General features: G+C 29.5%; 1 protein-coding gene across 1 annotated transcript; it reads right to left on the bottom strand.

Annotated features, from left to right (window-relative positions):
- Nucleotides 1–6807: 6807 nt before the first annotated feature.
- LOC145568660 (large ribosomal subunit protein uL22y) lies at nucleotides 6808–9880 on the bottom strand. The gene is made up of 7 exons (XM_081628088.1): nucleotides 9667–9880; nucleotides 9530–9566; nucleotides 9389–9429; nucleotides 7913–8143; nucleotides 7695–7797; nucleotides 7552–7619; nucleotides 6808–7071 (listed from the first exon to the last, which is right to left on the bottom strand). Exons 1-7 carry the CDS (start codon nucleotides 9667–9669, stop codon nucleotides 7042–7044), a joined length of 513 nt encoding a protein of 170 aa, XP_081484214.1. The 5' UTR covers nucleotides 9670–9880; the 3' UTR covers nucleotides 6808–7041.
- Nucleotides 9881–17413: the final 7533 nt, after the last annotated feature.

The following is a 17413-nucleotide window of genomic DNA, read 5'->3' as shown; positions in this document are numbered from 1 at the left end:
TTACATGAACATATAATTGTGGACAATTATTATAGAAAATAATATATTAAATTTATATATTTTGTACTTATTTTTGTAAAGAATTTGTTGGTAATAATAGATGCTCATGGGAAAAAAAAAATATATGATATATATGTGATTGAATTATATATATGTGAATTATTATGTATGAACATTGCAAAAAACCACCTATTAAAATGAAATGATTATTTATTAGAATGAAAATGAACATATTTCAATATAAATATGTACATAGATAAAAAGCGAGAATAAATTTTAAAATAGCCGCAAAGTATTAATGCATGATTATTTATATATATATGAATAATCATGTATCAGTATTAACTCATGATTATTCATTCAAGATGTGAACAATCATGTATCATTGCAATGATGAGTGTCTATTAGATTAGAATGAAATGATCAAGTATATATTGGAATGAAGATGAACATTTATTGATATGAAATCGTACATGCATAAAAGTGGGAAAATTTTGAAATAGTCGTGTAGTGACATTTTAAGACACTTTAACTTTTAAAGGTTAGTTTATACAGGTTCAATTTCACTAACTTTCCATTTACGTGATTGAAAGTACAGTAAATATTCCTTATAGTATTCAACATTTAGACTTATACGAATATTAAAAATGAAATTTACTCATTAACGTACATAATGTTGTGCTCTCATAAATGTTCAATTCAGTATACAAAAATTTCTATGTACATATACATAATATAGTTTTCTTGAACATCAATTACTTTGTCAAATTATAATCTCTTCATTGTTAACCAGAAGAATAAATCTTAGTATGTATCTTTGTTTCTAATTTTAAAAATCCTCCTTTTTTGATCTATACTATTTTATCTTTATTCATGTATCCAAATGAAAATGAACACCTATTAATACAAAAATGAACATTATTTTTTGTTACGAATTGGGTTTTGAACATCTTTTCCCTAAGATTTGATACAACATTCTTGGAGTTTATGATTTACGATATATTTTATTAATAAAAATTGTTAAGGTGAATGTTTCATAAAGGCGTTTCTTTTATGTTATTGTTGATCATTTAATGATTTGGTTATGAAAATTTAATGATATGATAATGAACATATAGTAGTAAAATGATTAAGTGTGTGATTAATGAATATATTCATTCTAATATTATGCACAGAAAACCTTTATTTTAAAAAAAAAGAAAAAATATTTACAATAATATCTAGCATATCTACTATTGTATGAATTATGAGATTTATGACATAAGAAGTATAACTTGTTTATTAAATATTATAATATAGTCCATGAAGATTCAACATTAACAACTATTAATGCTCAATCACCAAATTAAGTTATAATGAGCATTTAGTTTTTTTTGTTTATGAACATGTTCCTTTTCTAATATGAACATTTTATATATACTAAGCTAGCTAGATGTCTACTTTTAAAGGATGTGATTTATATTAGTAATTTAGTATACAAGGAAACAGAAAAAAGGTTATTTCCTACTTAACAAAATCAGAGTAAAATTATTGTATACGATAAAAATTGAAGTACTGGATATTAAAATATACAATACAATTCCAAGCATAATATCAAACACAATAAATTTCTCAATCCAAATTTAAAAAAAAAAAAAAAAAAAAAAAAAATTCAAGCTCTTTTTATTGGTTTATGTTGCTTGCATGCCTTCTTTGTTTCCTTCTTTTTGTCATCTCCTTTTTTTCTTGCTAGTGTGTGGTCTAACTCGCTATATCCATGACTCTTTATTTACATGATAGACAAGATGTATTAATTATTGGATTTGAACAAGAATCGGTGTTGAAATCAACTAATTTTATATGAAAATGAACATCAGTGAGACAATTGACACGATCAAAATAATTTTATATGGATGGAGATGAACATCTATTAATATATAAATGAACATATCTTAGTTTGGAAATGGTCATAAAAAACAATAAAGTAATGTCAAATTATCTAAAAAAAGAACATTGGCGTATCTCAAAATGAACATCGAATTATCTCAAAAAAAAAAAACATCGAACTTATACAATAAATTTTTTGTATTGAGGAATTATGAAAATATGATAATAATGTTCATATAGAAAAGTGGTATCTAATCATTTTAGTTAATCTGGAAATTATATCATCAACTAATGAACATAAATTACATAACACTTTTTCAATGTGAGCGCATATGATTTATTGGAAGCATTATAGTTTCTAATTTGATCCAAGAATTAATCACAAAACAACAAAATATAACATAGAAAATTAGATAAAATAATGAAATAACTACATTACCAAAAAAATCACAGCATATTCAATCAAAAATTCTATCACAAAGTAGTAAATAATGAAATTTAAGATTGAGAAAAATAAGGCTTACATTTAATTAGTTGTAATTGCCTCCCATTGATACATCTTCAACTAATCGAAAAATTTGAGGGGAAAAAAAATAAATAAAATAAAACCGATTGAAATCGAAAAGTTTATTTCCTAATACTCCGTATGAATTTAGCTTGGAATGGAGGAAATTTTTTTTATTTTTTTTTTATTTTTTTATGTGGCTTGGGTACTTGGGTAGGTAATAATATTGTAACAGTTTGTTGGGTGACTTTAGTGCGGATGCGGGAGAGTGTGGATGAGGGGTTTAAGTAGATTTCCCTAGTCTTGGGTTAGTTATTAAACCCTACACCCAAGACTAGGGAGATCTACCTACACCCCTCATCCACATCCTCCCGCATCCTATACTCAAGTGGCCTAACAAACTGCTACCCCAACTCCCCAAGCCACAAAAAATCAAACTCACAATCAATGTCTCCTTTTCTCTCTCATCCATTTCTTCTCTACCGGTCTAATTCATGCTAGAAAATATAAACTCTTCGATTTCGATCAGTTGAAGATGTATAAAAGGGAGGCAATTGCAGCAAATTGTATATAAGCCCTATTTTTCTCAATCTTTTATTTAATTGTAACAAAATATATAATTTATGTTAATATATCTTATTCTGAAGTTTATTTTCAACTAAAGTAATAATTTTACTTTTTTTTTCATTATTTGCTACTTTGTGATAGAATTATTTGATTGAATTTGCCTTTTTTTTTTTGGTCACATTATTATTTGATCTTATTTTCTATGTTATATTTTGTTGTTATGTGATTAATTTTTAGATCAAACTAGCAACTATAATGCTTCCAATAAATCATATGTGCTCACATTGAAAAAGCATGATGTAACTTACTAACTTATATTCATTATGATGATATAATTTCCAGATTAACTAAAATGATTAGACACCACTTTTATTTATGAACATTATGAGTATATATGCATAATTCCTCAATTCGAAATTTTAATTATATAAATTCGATGCTCATTTTGAGATAAGTTGATGTTCATTTTGAAATAAGTTCGTGTTCTTTTTGAGATAATCTGATGTTAATTTATTATTATTTCAATCATAGTGAAATAGGATGAGTTGTATACATTTATTCACATATTAATAAATGATTATTTAAATTTATAAATCATGTTTATTCGCTTATTTTAATATATTCGTTTGATGTTCTTCGATCATTATCTTTCATGATCATTTCCAAGCTAACATATGTTCATTTATATAATAATAGATGTTCTTCTTCATCCATATAAAGTTATTTCGATTGTGTCAATTGTTATTTTCATATATATATTGGTTCATTTCAACACTAATCTTGTTCAAATCCAATAATTTATACGAAGTATGTTTTTACTATTAGGTATAAAAAGAGTCGTGGATATAGTGAGTTAGACCACATACTAACAAGAAAAAAAAAGGAAGACGACAAAAGAAAGAAACCAATAAGGGATGCAAGCAACATATATAAACCAATAAGAAGAGCTTGAAGTTTTTGAATTTGAATCGAGAAGTTTATTGTGTTTGATTTTATGTGTGAAGTTGTATTGTATATTTTTATCCAATATTTTAATTGTTGTCATGTACAATTTTACTTTGACTTAGTTGAGAAGGAAATGAACTTTTTTATTTTCCTTGAATAATACTATAAATCACATCCTTTGGAATGAAGCAAAATCCAACTATTATATATAAATGTTCATATTAGGAAAGCAACATGTTCATAAACAAAAAACTAAATATTCATAACAACTTAATTCGGTGATTGAGCATTAATAATTGTCAATTTTGAATCTTCAACGACTATATTATAATATTTAACAAACAAGTTATACTTCTTATGTCATAATTATACAATAGCAGATATTATTTGCTAGATTTATCGTAAAATTGTTATTAAAATTTTAAAAAATGTTTTTTGTGCATACTATATTAGAATAATGACCATGTTCATTGTCACATTATCACTAGTTCATCAAAATCTTGCACCTAATCATTTCTTTTACTATCTCTTTTACTATATATTCATTATCATATTGTTAAATGTTCATTATCGTATCATTAAATGATCAACAATAATAACATTAAATAGGATGACCTAAGATGTTACTACGCGGCTATTTCAAAATTCTCCCACTTTTATTCATGTATAATTTCATATTGATTTTGTCAAAAAAAAAAAAAAAAAAAAAAAAAAAAAAAAAAAAAATATTGATAAATGTTCAATTTCATTCCAATAAATGATCATTTCATTTGATACTAAAATTTATTCTCACTTTATTAATGTACATATTCATATTAAAAATTGTTCATTTTAATTCTAATACATAATCATTTCATTTTAATAGATGCTTTTTTGCAATATTCATACATGATCATTCACATACTTCGATATATTATTATTATTATTATTATTATTATTATTATTATTATTATTATTATTATTATTATTATTATTATTACTATTATTATTAAGCTACATATATTCATTTTCATGATTCAAAGAACAATTTTATGCAATAAAATTTGTTTTGACAAGAATTATGTGTGATAAACTAAAAAGTAAAATGCTATACTATGTATATGTATATTATTTATTCAATTCCCTTTGAGATTAATATATAGTTGTTTTAATTTATATATTTTTATCAAAATGAACAATATCCATATTTTTTCCTCGATCATCTATCACTACCCTCCCTTTTTTTCAATAATAAGTACAAAGATATAAATTCTATGCTTTTTAATCTATAATCCTCGTAAATAAACTATTTAAAATAATACATGTTCATTTGCAAATCGTTATATATTCATTTATAAAATTTATACACTTCTTATAATTATATATATATAAAAAGTGATTTTACAAAAAAAAAAAGTTATATACTCTTTGGTAAAACCAAGAACTCATCAATGGTGATTTCAGATTCACTCTTTATTATTTTCTCTTCTTTTCTATCATTGGATTTCCTCTCTAACCCACTCAACTTCAGCCACAACAACCACCGTTGCCGATGCTGCCACCACAGCCATCAATGTCTCGCCGCCGCTGCCACAACAACCACCATCGATCATCTCACCATCACGTTGTCAAAATAACAACAACATTGCAATTTGTTTATTGAGTTGATTGCCCATGAGTTAGGATCATTATTTGTTTTATTAAAATCAATGTTAGGGAAATCTCTTCACACGGTCTCTTTTATACCGTACATACAATAATTTTTTTTAAAACATAGAATTGAAACTCAAATCACTGCCATAATGCCCTATGCCCATAACCAACTTGGAATGGTATATAATGAATGATTAATAATAAAGTCTAGCTACTAAGATCATAATGTTCAAGGATTAAAGTTGGTCTCCAAACGAGATATTAGTGAAAAATATTATCGTGAAACGAGAAGTAGTGGTATGTAATTGTGTACAGTGTCGTTTTGAGGGGGTGGAGGTACTTTTGCCTACACATGGGTCTAGGTAAAAATTTGCTGTCTTGGGTCTACTAGGAGAGTGAAACCTTCTTTGGGCTTTGTAATTGAATCATTTGTGGACTGACCCAAATAGTGTAATTGGAACCAAACAATAAGGATACCCATAAAGTTGCTATTAAATTAGTCTCCTTAGACGGGTAGAGTTGATTTCGTTTTATCGTATTAATTTGTTTTGGTTGAAACTACACCCAATTAATGAGACAAAGATCAAGACGGAAGTATGATATATCACTGAATCCATATAACTTTCTTGTATATGATGGATTGTTGATTAAATCGAAAAACAATTATGTATATGTATAGGAATCAAAATAAGTATTAATCATTTAAAGCTATGGTGTTGATAACATGCTGTGAAATAAAGAGAATAAGAAAGAAATTGGGGAGAGATAGATCAATCGATTATTTCATTAAGTAGGGAATATATATATATATATATATATATATAATAGGATTTTTTTAGAAAACTCTAAACCCTAAACCTAAAAAATTCCAGTGTATAGTAATATAATGGCCATCTACACACTATTTCATAACAAAATTAAGAAATCTAAATATTTTTCAACAATTGTTCCACTTGTTTTTTACAATTTCTAAATTTGAAAAGTTTTCATCCGTACCAAATATATTTCATTTTTGGTGTTCAGAGAGCGAGCAAATGATGAAAATCGATCTCAATATTCTTAAAATCAAAAAGGAAGCTCTTGAGCTATCCCTCACTCTCATGTCATTATGTCAAATTCATTACCAAGCGCATTTCAAAAGGTTCAAGCTTATTTTTTCACCAACACTTTGAAACTCATTTGAGTACTCCGTATTTTATATCGCAACTACCAGGCTACAACAGGCATGATAAATCAATCTCACTTGCAAGTTGAAACACGTCTTAACACAATCACAAGGGAGCTTATCCACATACGCGAGAGAATCCAAAATAATCATTAGGGGTAATTGCTAAATCTCATAACACAATAAGCATAGAGTTGCAAACTAATATAACATCTCGTCAACAGCACAAAATCCCACAGGGAAAGAACAGGAAACAGAGAAAAAAAAACATCTGGCTGATCAAGAAATCGACAACAAAAAAGAATCAGTCCTCAATGATGAACTTGACCCTTGAAGTTTTTACTTCAGATAAAGTACCCTTCTATTTGCTGGTGGCTAACTGAGACTCAGGCTGCAAGAACACATTTTACAACAATGGTCAGTATTCTGTATAGAAAATAAGCAAATAATATAGGAGCTGATAACACATAGCAGAGTAACCAAGGATTTAAGTAGCAATAAAGAATAAATACAAAGGCCTCTCAAACTGCTGCTTGATGTTCAATTTGCTTGGTTGGGGAGAGAGGCTCGAGGAGAGTAAAAGAAGTTTGACAGAATAATACAGAAAATTGAGATGTTTCAATTAAATTTGAACACCCAGACCCAATGCAATTATAATCTCAAAGATTTTAAAGGGGAGGCAGAAAGCACTTCCATGTACATGCTATCTTCCCTAGGTCTTGCCTTAGATTGTATCTACAATGCATTGGCATATCCCATGTAATCATTTTCAGCTACCATTCAAGTTCTTAGCAAAAAAAAAAAAGGCAATAGTAACTGAGGCCTTCTTATTCATACATCATTAAATAATGAACTTAGTAAGAGAATTTACCTCTTTCCTCACAGCTTCTTCCTTTTCCGACAAGGTTAGCTCAATGTGGCAAGGATGCGACATGTAAGCTGCCAAAGAAAATACATCAGTTCCCTGCGATTATTTCTGCAAATTAAAAAAATAAAAGAGAAGTGAACACTCACGATTGATTCTTCCATGAGCACGGTATGTACGGCGTCTCTGCTTCTGAGCTTGGTTCACCTGAATGTGTGAGATGTATAGGGAATCGACATCCAAACCTTTCATCTATAACAATTCAAATAGCATGATGAGAATGCAGCTCCAAGAAATCAGTTGTGGAAAGATGTTAATAACTCAAGCAAATATGCACCCTAGAAACTAGGAAACCAGTGTCACATACTTCAGCATTGCTCTCAGCATTTTTTAGCAAGTCCAAAACGAATTTGGCAGATTTAACAGGCCAACGTCCTTGTCCGTTTGAATGACGGTTTTTCGCCTGGGCAGTACGGCCAACTCCTCTGCAAAAACGACGGAATGGAATTGCTTGTTTGTGGGCAAGGACATCCTCCAAGTACCTTTTAGCCTTGCCTAGAGGCATTTTTCGGAGTGCAAAGGCAGTTTCTCTGGTATTCTGTGTACAAAAAGAATTGAACAAAATAATTAAGATTTAAACAATAGCTAGAGCACAACCTCAGCACCATAATCAAAGAAATCATCAACATCGTACAAAAATACATCAAAGGCACAAGTCACCAACATCATAAATCAAGATTCATTATACATACCAGCACAGCATCACTACATTAATAAAAAATTAAATAAGTAATCCTACAAAGCAACTTCATCAAATTGAACAAAGCTTGCCCATGCAACTGCTTTTAATTACAACATATTTAAAATAATGCATCCATTAATTATTATATGCAACTTTGGAATTTTTAACATCTCAAATAATACCTCAAAGTTGCACATAATACTTAATGGAGGTAATAGGTAAGAAATTGCTATCTGAAAATGGCAGTTTGCAATTTAGAAAGTCATAGTCACTATGTTGCAGTCTTAATCTATCTTACAGATATCACTCATATTCTGGAAAGTCCAGCATCTCTTGCACCCCTACCTAATGGCTAAAGCTAGTCTCATATGATCGTACCCATCTCAACCAAATTCATACATTTTTTATCTCCCATATATGCTTGATGTTCATGACAACATCAACAAAACATACAAATTAGACACACAAGACAATAAAAAATTGGATAATGAAAGAAAAACATATACTGGCACTCATCAAAGAGGGATACCATAATAAAATCCAAGGTTACATGGAAAAAACGCAAAGTTCAACATTCACTGAAACTTCAACACCAAGGCAGGCACTCCACTAAAAGTTTTATGGTCTCATACACTCATTTGAATTTACCCTGTTGTAACAAAGAATTTCACCCTGTTGTATAATTATAATAAAATAAAATAAAATAAAGCAGCTTGATCACCCTATTCCTCGATGCTTGGCAACAAAGATTCAATTTTTTTTTTTTTTTATCAAACAATTCCATTGTATACTTGTATCAGATATGAGAAAGGCAATTCATCAATGGAAAGTAGGAAACTACTACTAGATCACAAAATCTCTCTTATAATCCTCTAATTGCTACCAGCGAAGAACAACATATACTCCTAATTCAGAAACACCCCATACGAATTATTTCTAGCAAATACAATTCAATTTATACACCAATAAGAAACAGAATATATGCAACAAAGTAAACACAAAATCGGATTAAACCAAATGTTGTAATACCAAAAAATTTAACACCCCATTACAAAAACCAAAAATCCCAGAAAAATAAATGCGAAGATAAACCCAAATTACCTTGAAATGACATCGGAGATCCGACCCTCTAGCCTTGCAAGCTGAAAAATTGATACAAATTAACACCCAAAAATCAAAACCCACAAAAATCAATAACAAATGGATCAAAATATGAAGAGAAATGGTGTAGAAAAAGCTTACACTTGGTGGGGTTTTCGGGTTCTTTTGAATACTTCACCTAAAAAATTCGAAAAAAAAAAACATAAATTTAACATAAATCAACCATAATAAACGGATAATAAGGTGGAAAGGGGAGAAAGAGATAGAAAAATACAGACCATTGTTGCTCCTTGATGTTGCTTCAATGGCAGAACTGTCCCAAAATGTTGGTGAAGGTTTGTGATGAGAGAGGGGAGTGAAGAAGGTAACTCAGATTTTAAGAAAACCCTAATTTCTTTCAGGGTTTTTTTTGCAACTGGGCTGGGCCATTTTTGTATACTTAATTGGACCTTACCACCGGCTATTTTACTACCCACATATTTGGCTGGATTCCGGGGGTCGTGTGCTGTTTAGGATGAAAATCTATTTTTTAAGTGAAATGTTTCTCTTATGCTTGTTGGCCAATATAAAAAACACAAACTATTACGTCAGTCTCGAGTTCTCGATCAACCAAATGTTTCGTTAGTCTTGCAGATTTTTGATATCCTCCATTCCAGCGGGTTTTTGATATCCTCTATTGGCTAGATGATATCCTCTATTGGTTGAATGATACCCTCTATTAGCGGGAGGATATCATGACTGGATGATATCCTTTATTGGCTATATAATGTCATTTATGATTGTATTTATGATATCCTTTATTGGGCAGATGATATCTATTGGCTATATGATATCATGTTTGGATGATATCTTCTATTAGTTATATAATATCATGGCTAGATGATATCCTCTATTGGCTATATGATAACATTTATGATTGTGTCTATAATATTCTTTATTGGTTGGATGATATCCTCTATTGGTTATTTGATATCATTTATAATTGTGTCTATGATATCATCTCTAGGCTAGACGATATTCTCTGTCAAATAATAGATATCATTCAACAAATTGTATGTATCCTCTAACAAATAAAAAAAATTAAAAATTTAAAAAATGAAAATGAAAATTAAAATTAAAATTAAAATAGTGGAAATACTTCCACCATTAGTTGTGCAATTGTATTGGAGTATTCTTTATTGACTCCGAAACAAGCAGTAATTTTGTCAATGAAAAAATAAAGAAAATGAAACCCAATTACTTTAATTAACAATTCAATGAATTAAAGTTCTCATCATCATCTTCCTCCTTCCTCATCGGCTCCAGCGGAGGACATGGTGGCGGTTGAAGTGGCACCGCCGTCGATTCTTCTCGTTTTTATCCGTAGTCACATAAAGCTCTCATTTTCGACGATTTCCGACGTCGATTCAACTCTACTAACATTCAGTTATTGGGTATCATTCTCAAAATCCAATTTTGGATGTTGCATTGCAAGCTAGAGAGAAAAAGTGAGACAATGAGAGAGAAATTGAGGTGAGAAGTAGCACTGTAGTAGCAGTAAAGGAAGGTAGAGAGGGTTGCCGCACGAGTAAATGGGTGGGCAAGCCGCACCAAATACCATTCTCTACTAAAAATAATAACAATTGAATATTAGGCCATGTTCATTCCACTTTGAAAAAATAATATTTAATAAAAATAATTTCAGTTTATTAACAATAATTTTAGTTTAGTAAAAAATCAATAAATTTAAAGAAGAAATATAATAAAAAATCAATATAAATATTTAAATTTAGCAAAAATAATTACAGTTCAGTAAAATTAATTTCAATTCAGTAAAAATAAGGTAAAGTAAACGGGACCTTATTCTATAATAGCTTATTCATTGAGGTGATTCCAACAAGTACACACAGGTTGTACTCCGTATTTCCTCTATTTTTTTTGGCAAAGTTTAAAATTTTATACTATTCTTTTTTTTTTTTTTGACGGGAAAATTTAAAGCTATTCATAAACACTCCTTTGATCATCTTTTGTGATATACACGTTGGAGAAAATATAGTACTATATGATCTTGTAAGATTCGCATCGAGATACACTTTCATAATGAGTATTGGCAAGCATGAAATCCCCAATATTGCGATTACAAAACAGATAAAGTATATGTAATATCCCGTATTTTAATACATATTTTATTTTAAATAAGTATTCTGTGAGGTATTTAAATAATTTGAAATGAATTATTTATGACATTTTAATTATTTATTTTAAATAAGTTTGGAAATACTTTATAAAAGGAAAGTTTTATTTTATTAAGTTGGGATTTAATTTAGGAAAGTTTTATTTTAGTAAAGTTTTATTAGGAAAAGGATTAGGAAAGACTAAAAAAAGGAAAGTTTAAGTAAAAAGAGTTTCTTAAGAAAGGGGTATAAATATTCAACACTTGGACAAATTAAACTTTGCCCAGAGTGGAGAATACCCAAGGTAAACTTTCTCTCCCTTCTCCTTTATTTCTTTTTATTTTTCTTTCTTTTCCCCTTCCCCTTTTTGCACGGCCGACCACCACCACCACACCACCGGCCACCACCATAGCCACCGGTGCAACGCCCAGCAGCCGCGGCGGCATCGGCAGGGAGCGACAGCAGCCCAGCTGAGCCGTGGTGGTGGTGCTGCTATTCGGCCTCCATTTCTAAAAAAAAATTATTCTTTTTATTTTTCTTTTGTTTAATCCTAGATCTAATTATAAATTATGAGTTTTGTGATATTTTATGATGATTGATTTTAAGGATGATGTAAATTAATTTTCAGATTTTAATTTCAATTAAAAAGCCCCAATTTTGAAACCCTAGATTTGTAAATAATTGATTATTGAAGGAATATGATTTAGGGTGGTTTAAACCTTTAATTTGAGGGTTTTAAAACATAATTACAACAAATTTTCATGAATTAATATTGCTGGAATTTTTGTTAATATGCTAAAAATTAAGTTTTTTAAAGGAATATTGACTACCCATTAATTGAGATTAAAGTATGAGGTTTTAAATTAATTTTCAGCTTGTTTTAATTAAATTTTGAGTGGTTTAATAAGAGTATATATTGCTAGAAATTTGTGTGAAGTAGATTTTAATGCCATATTATGATTTTGGATTGTAGGAGACTTTGAAGTGAGTGATTAGTCATGGCGATTTTAAGATCATATTCAAGGTACGTTCGCGTACTTAGCATACTTTTGATGATGTAGTAACATTCTAGGCTTGATTAATTAATCCCAAGTAGTATCATGCTAGATTATGATTGGAAATTGTGATTTGGTTGATATTGGTGATTGAATTATGAAGCATGGTTTATTTGTGATGGATTAATGATTGGAAAATAATCGTTTGACATGTTGTATATGAACCACACTTTTATTTATGGCATGATAAAAAACATGTTTAATTAAACTACATGTTTAATTGAGTTTGGAATATTGAGAAGGAATTTTATTATGGTTCATATAATTTTTATTGATGCTTTAAGTATGAGAAAAGAGCTATTTAAGTGTCTTTGAACACGAGGAATAAATTATATGTTGGTGCCTTAGTGCACTTAAGGTGTTTTCAACACCGAGAGATTGAATTTGTGGCGCATTATGCGTTTGATGTGTCTTTGACACTGAGCTAGATTTAAAAGGGGTTCAACATTAAATATTATGTGGTCACTAATTATTCAAGAATTAAATTGGTATGTTTGATTGTTTGAATAATTATTATCATTGAATGATTATGGTTTAAGAGTCATCACCAAGTCTAATAATATGTAAATAACGTAAAGTGAAAGAGATTACGCACCAAAACTCTAGGAACGTATATACCTTGAGTATGAACATATGAGGGGAGTTATGCGACTTTATATTTGACCATAACTTCTACTGGAAGTACAGGACGCTGTATTTCCCTTTTATTATTATGCGCAAGAATTCCGCCACTTACGAGTGGTTCTTTTATATTGGCACGGTTAGCTCCCGTGTTAGTACCCCTTTATTGGGGCAGGTTAGGGGGAAACCCGTTGGATGCGTAATCAATACTAAATAAATTAGTTAGTTACTTAATTGAGAAGTCTTGTTGTATGTTGTGTGCTTGTAAACAGGTGCAACGAGGTAAGTTGTGTGTTGATAGGCGAAAGCATGTTAATGTGTTTAAATACGCTTATGTACTCAGCTTTGCTGATTGTGTGTGTTTTGTGTTTGTTGGCCTTGTCTTTATCTTGGCCCTATGATGACCCATTTTTAATAGAGAGTAGTGGAAACAAGTAGAGAGAAGCTTTTCAGGTGATGAAGCATATTCATGATGGGCATAAGTGAAGAGCAATTCATGCTAGTTTCCATAAGTTTATGATATGTTTATTGCTTTCATTATTTTATTATATCATGTTTGTGAGACTAACGCAAAGGTTTTGAATTGGTTCGGTTTTGTCACTACAAAAAAAATGAGAATAGGCAACACATAAAATTGCAACACTATAACAGATGTTACCTTTTGTATTAAAAGGCAACAGAATTTATTTGTTAGCTTGATGTTAAACAACCATACTATACTGCAATGCAACAATTTGAAAAGCGTTGGACTAGAGTACATAAGACAACAACATCACAATATGTTGCCTATTTACCTACATAAAGCAACATTTATTCAAATGTTGCTAAAAAAACAACAATACTAAGACAAAAATACTTGAAATTTTATAAAATTAAAAAAACAATATGCATAATTATTTGAGGATTGAACCTCGGTGCAACGATGCAACCTACGCCACTACATAGGCCCAAAAACTAGTAGGGCCCCAAATTAGTAATAAATGGTAATACGAAATATATGCAACTACAGATTATGTACATGGTAATTTGCTTAATGAATTAGTACCTATCACTAGTTGCAGGGTATTTTTGGTTCGATCGTTTGGTAATATTTGATTTATTATTATTTTTTTTCCTAGCACTTTGTCTTTCATGTTTTCATGGTTATTATTCTTTTTTATTTGTCAACAAGTGAACAAGTTATATTTATTTTGTAATTGTACCTATATAAATTGACAAGTAAAATATAAGAATTAATAAACGCAAATAACTCTTTTTCAAAACAATTTTACTGTTATAAAAAAGTATGTCATTAGAGAAGTACCTTACTTTTGACTTATATAAATAAATGTAAAGTCATGGGTTTTGATTTTATTGCTACCAATCTAGTTGCTTATATGAATTAAAGCAAGATATCTTTGATAGAAATTTATTTTCCACCCTTTTATGCTTACATGCATTGTTTTGTTCACAAGATTAGTTACTTAATTAAGGGCCTGTTCACATTTACTTAATTTCAGTTCAGCTCAATTCAGTTCAGCTCCAATCAGTTCAGTTCAGTTCAGTTCAACTCCAATCAGTTCAGTTCAGTTCAGTTCAGCTCTTAATTTCCATCTCACATAAAATATTCATTTCAGCTAAATTCAGTTCAGTTCAGTTCAGCTCCAATCAGTTCAGTTCATTTCAATTCAGCTCCAATCAGTTCAGTTCAATTTAGTTCAGCTCAGTTTAATAAATGTGAACAGGCCCTAAGTGTAATTGGTGGGGGAAAAAATATTGTGACTTTGAGGTCACGAGTTCGAACCCCACCAATGACATTTGCTTTGGAGCAGGGGGATTATTCCCTTACCTCCCCCTTTTATTCTCAAGCATGACTTGTGAAGCTAGACTGACTTAACCTGTGAGAGGTGTTGGTTTAGTATGGTTCTTTAGCATATTTTATTTAATTTTTTGTTTATGCATATATTTATACACTTTTAGAAATTAAAGATAATGTTTCAGAAAAAAAAAAGAAATTAAAGATAAATGAGAAAAAGAAAAGGTAAAAAAATACTAATAAGAATATTAAAACCGTCCCCCTTTGTCGCTAATTTGTTGCAGCTATGATAAGGTTTGTTCCTCTAGTCCTCTACCATTCTATATTGTTTTAAAATAGCACTTGGCAGCTCCATTATTATTATCAATTTAACTTTGAACTTCTGATGTGTGCTATCAATCTATTATCATCACCTACCAATTGACACATGACCATTGATTCATTGAATTAATAATCTTCATAATTAAATTAGGGCCTGTTCATATTTACTTAATTTTAGTTCAGTTCAGCTCTAATCAGTTCAATTCAGTTCAGTTTAGCTCCAATCAGTTCAGTTCAGCTCCAATCAGTTCAGTTCAGGTTAGTTCATCTCCTAATTTTCTTCTCTCATAAAATATTCATTTCAGTTCAGTTCCAATCAGTTCAGTTCAGTTCAGCTCCAATCAGTTCAGTTCAGGTTAGTTCAGCTCCTAATTTTCTTCTCTCATAAAATATTCATTTCAGTTCAGTTCCAATCAGTTCAGTTCAGTTCAGCTCCAATCAGTTCAGTTCAGTTCAGCTTAGTTTTGTAAATGTGAACAGATCCTTAGGCTACGTTTTATTTCACCTTACTTTATTAATTTAATTTGAACTTATATTTTCAAATATATTTTGACCTTATTTTTCAAATCTAATTGTCTAATCAAACTAAAATTTGACCTTATACGTTAACTAGTTCTTTGCCCGAGCAACGCTCGGATATTCACGGGAAAAAAATCACATTTATATATTATTATAAGTTTGTATTTGTTTAGAGATTGTGTATATTTTAAATATTTTATTTATTTTAATTTATTGTTATTGTTCTATTATTTAGGCTATATATATTTTTTATTCTTTTTTGGAAAAAGATAGTTTATTTTATTTTTTCATCAATTGTGTTTTTATTTCTAAGAAAAATAATTTTAAAAAAAATTAAAAGTTTTTGGAGGGAAATTTTTTAATGTAAACGTGACACGTGTAATTATAGAATATTCCTGGTGATTACTTTAGTATATAGTATAGATTAATCTATAAGGAAAAAGAAAAAAAAAAACATATCAAGTAAAATCTTGTTAAACTTGTAAAGATACGTACGTTATTAATATGTAGTTTTCATTATTTTTATCATCACTAAATCAAATTTTTCAAATGACAAAATCGTAGATAAAACAATAATGTAAACATAAATAATAATAACTAATTTACTACATTCTGAACTTGTGTTTTTTTTTGAATTGATCTTGAATAACAAATAAGTTCCTGTTCACATTTACTTAACTTCAGTTTAGTTCAGTTCAGTTCAGCTCCAATCAGTTCAGTTCAGCTCCTAATTTACCTTTCTCATAAAATATTCAGTTTAGCCCAGTTCAGTTCAGTTTAGCTCAACTAACTTAGGGCATGTTTACATTTACTAAACTGAGCTAGCTGAACTGAAATGATTGGAGCGGAACTGAACTGAAGCTGAAATGAATATTTTATGAGAGAAGAAAATTAGGAGCTGAACTGAAGTGAAGCGATTGAAGCTGAACTGAACTGAAATAAAGTAAATGTGAACAGGCCCTTAGTTCACCTTATTTTTGCTAATCTAATCTGAATGAAATTAATTATTTGATTTGATCAATCATATTTTTTTTCTTCTTTTGATCAGGTCTTATTATCTAATTTGACTCAACTTTGATCTTATATGTAAAAAATATATATGAAGCAAATAATTTTATGATTTTTTTCTGAAATAAGTAAAAATAAGGTGAATTAAACAAGACCTTCATCGGTCATGGGTTACTTATTTTGGGGTTACTTGGTTGGTTAGCGCATTTTCTATTATAGAGTGACTCATGTCCGACCGAGTAATAACTCCTAATAATATAAGTAATCTTTGAATAAATAACTTTTGATCGAATAATCTCTAAACAAGGAATAAGCCTTTATTTTCATTCTTAAAATAAACCTTTATTTCCAAAAAGTAATTTAAATAAACAAAGGCCACGGGATTTGTATTTTGGGATTCAATTCCAAAAGGCGCGAATCATGAAATTTTTTAATATTTTTGCCTCCAACTGTCCAACACTTTCCCACTAAGGTTCAGTTTCTCATTTTATTTCACCTTTCTACTGGGCAATAAGTATGTTTTCTCAATCAGTTATACACCTTCTTCAATTAT

This window comes from Chenopodium album, chromosome 11, assembly GCF_948465745.1.
Source record: "Chenopodium album chromosome 11, dcCheAlbu1.1, whole genome shotgun sequence".
NCBI classification, from domain to species: Eukaryota; Viridiplantae; Streptophyta; class Magnoliopsida; order Caryophyllales; family Amaranthaceae; genus Chenopodium; species Chenopodium album.
The sequence above is the reverse complement of the archived record's forward strand: the minus strand, read 5'-3'. Positions and strand labels throughout refer to the sequence as shown.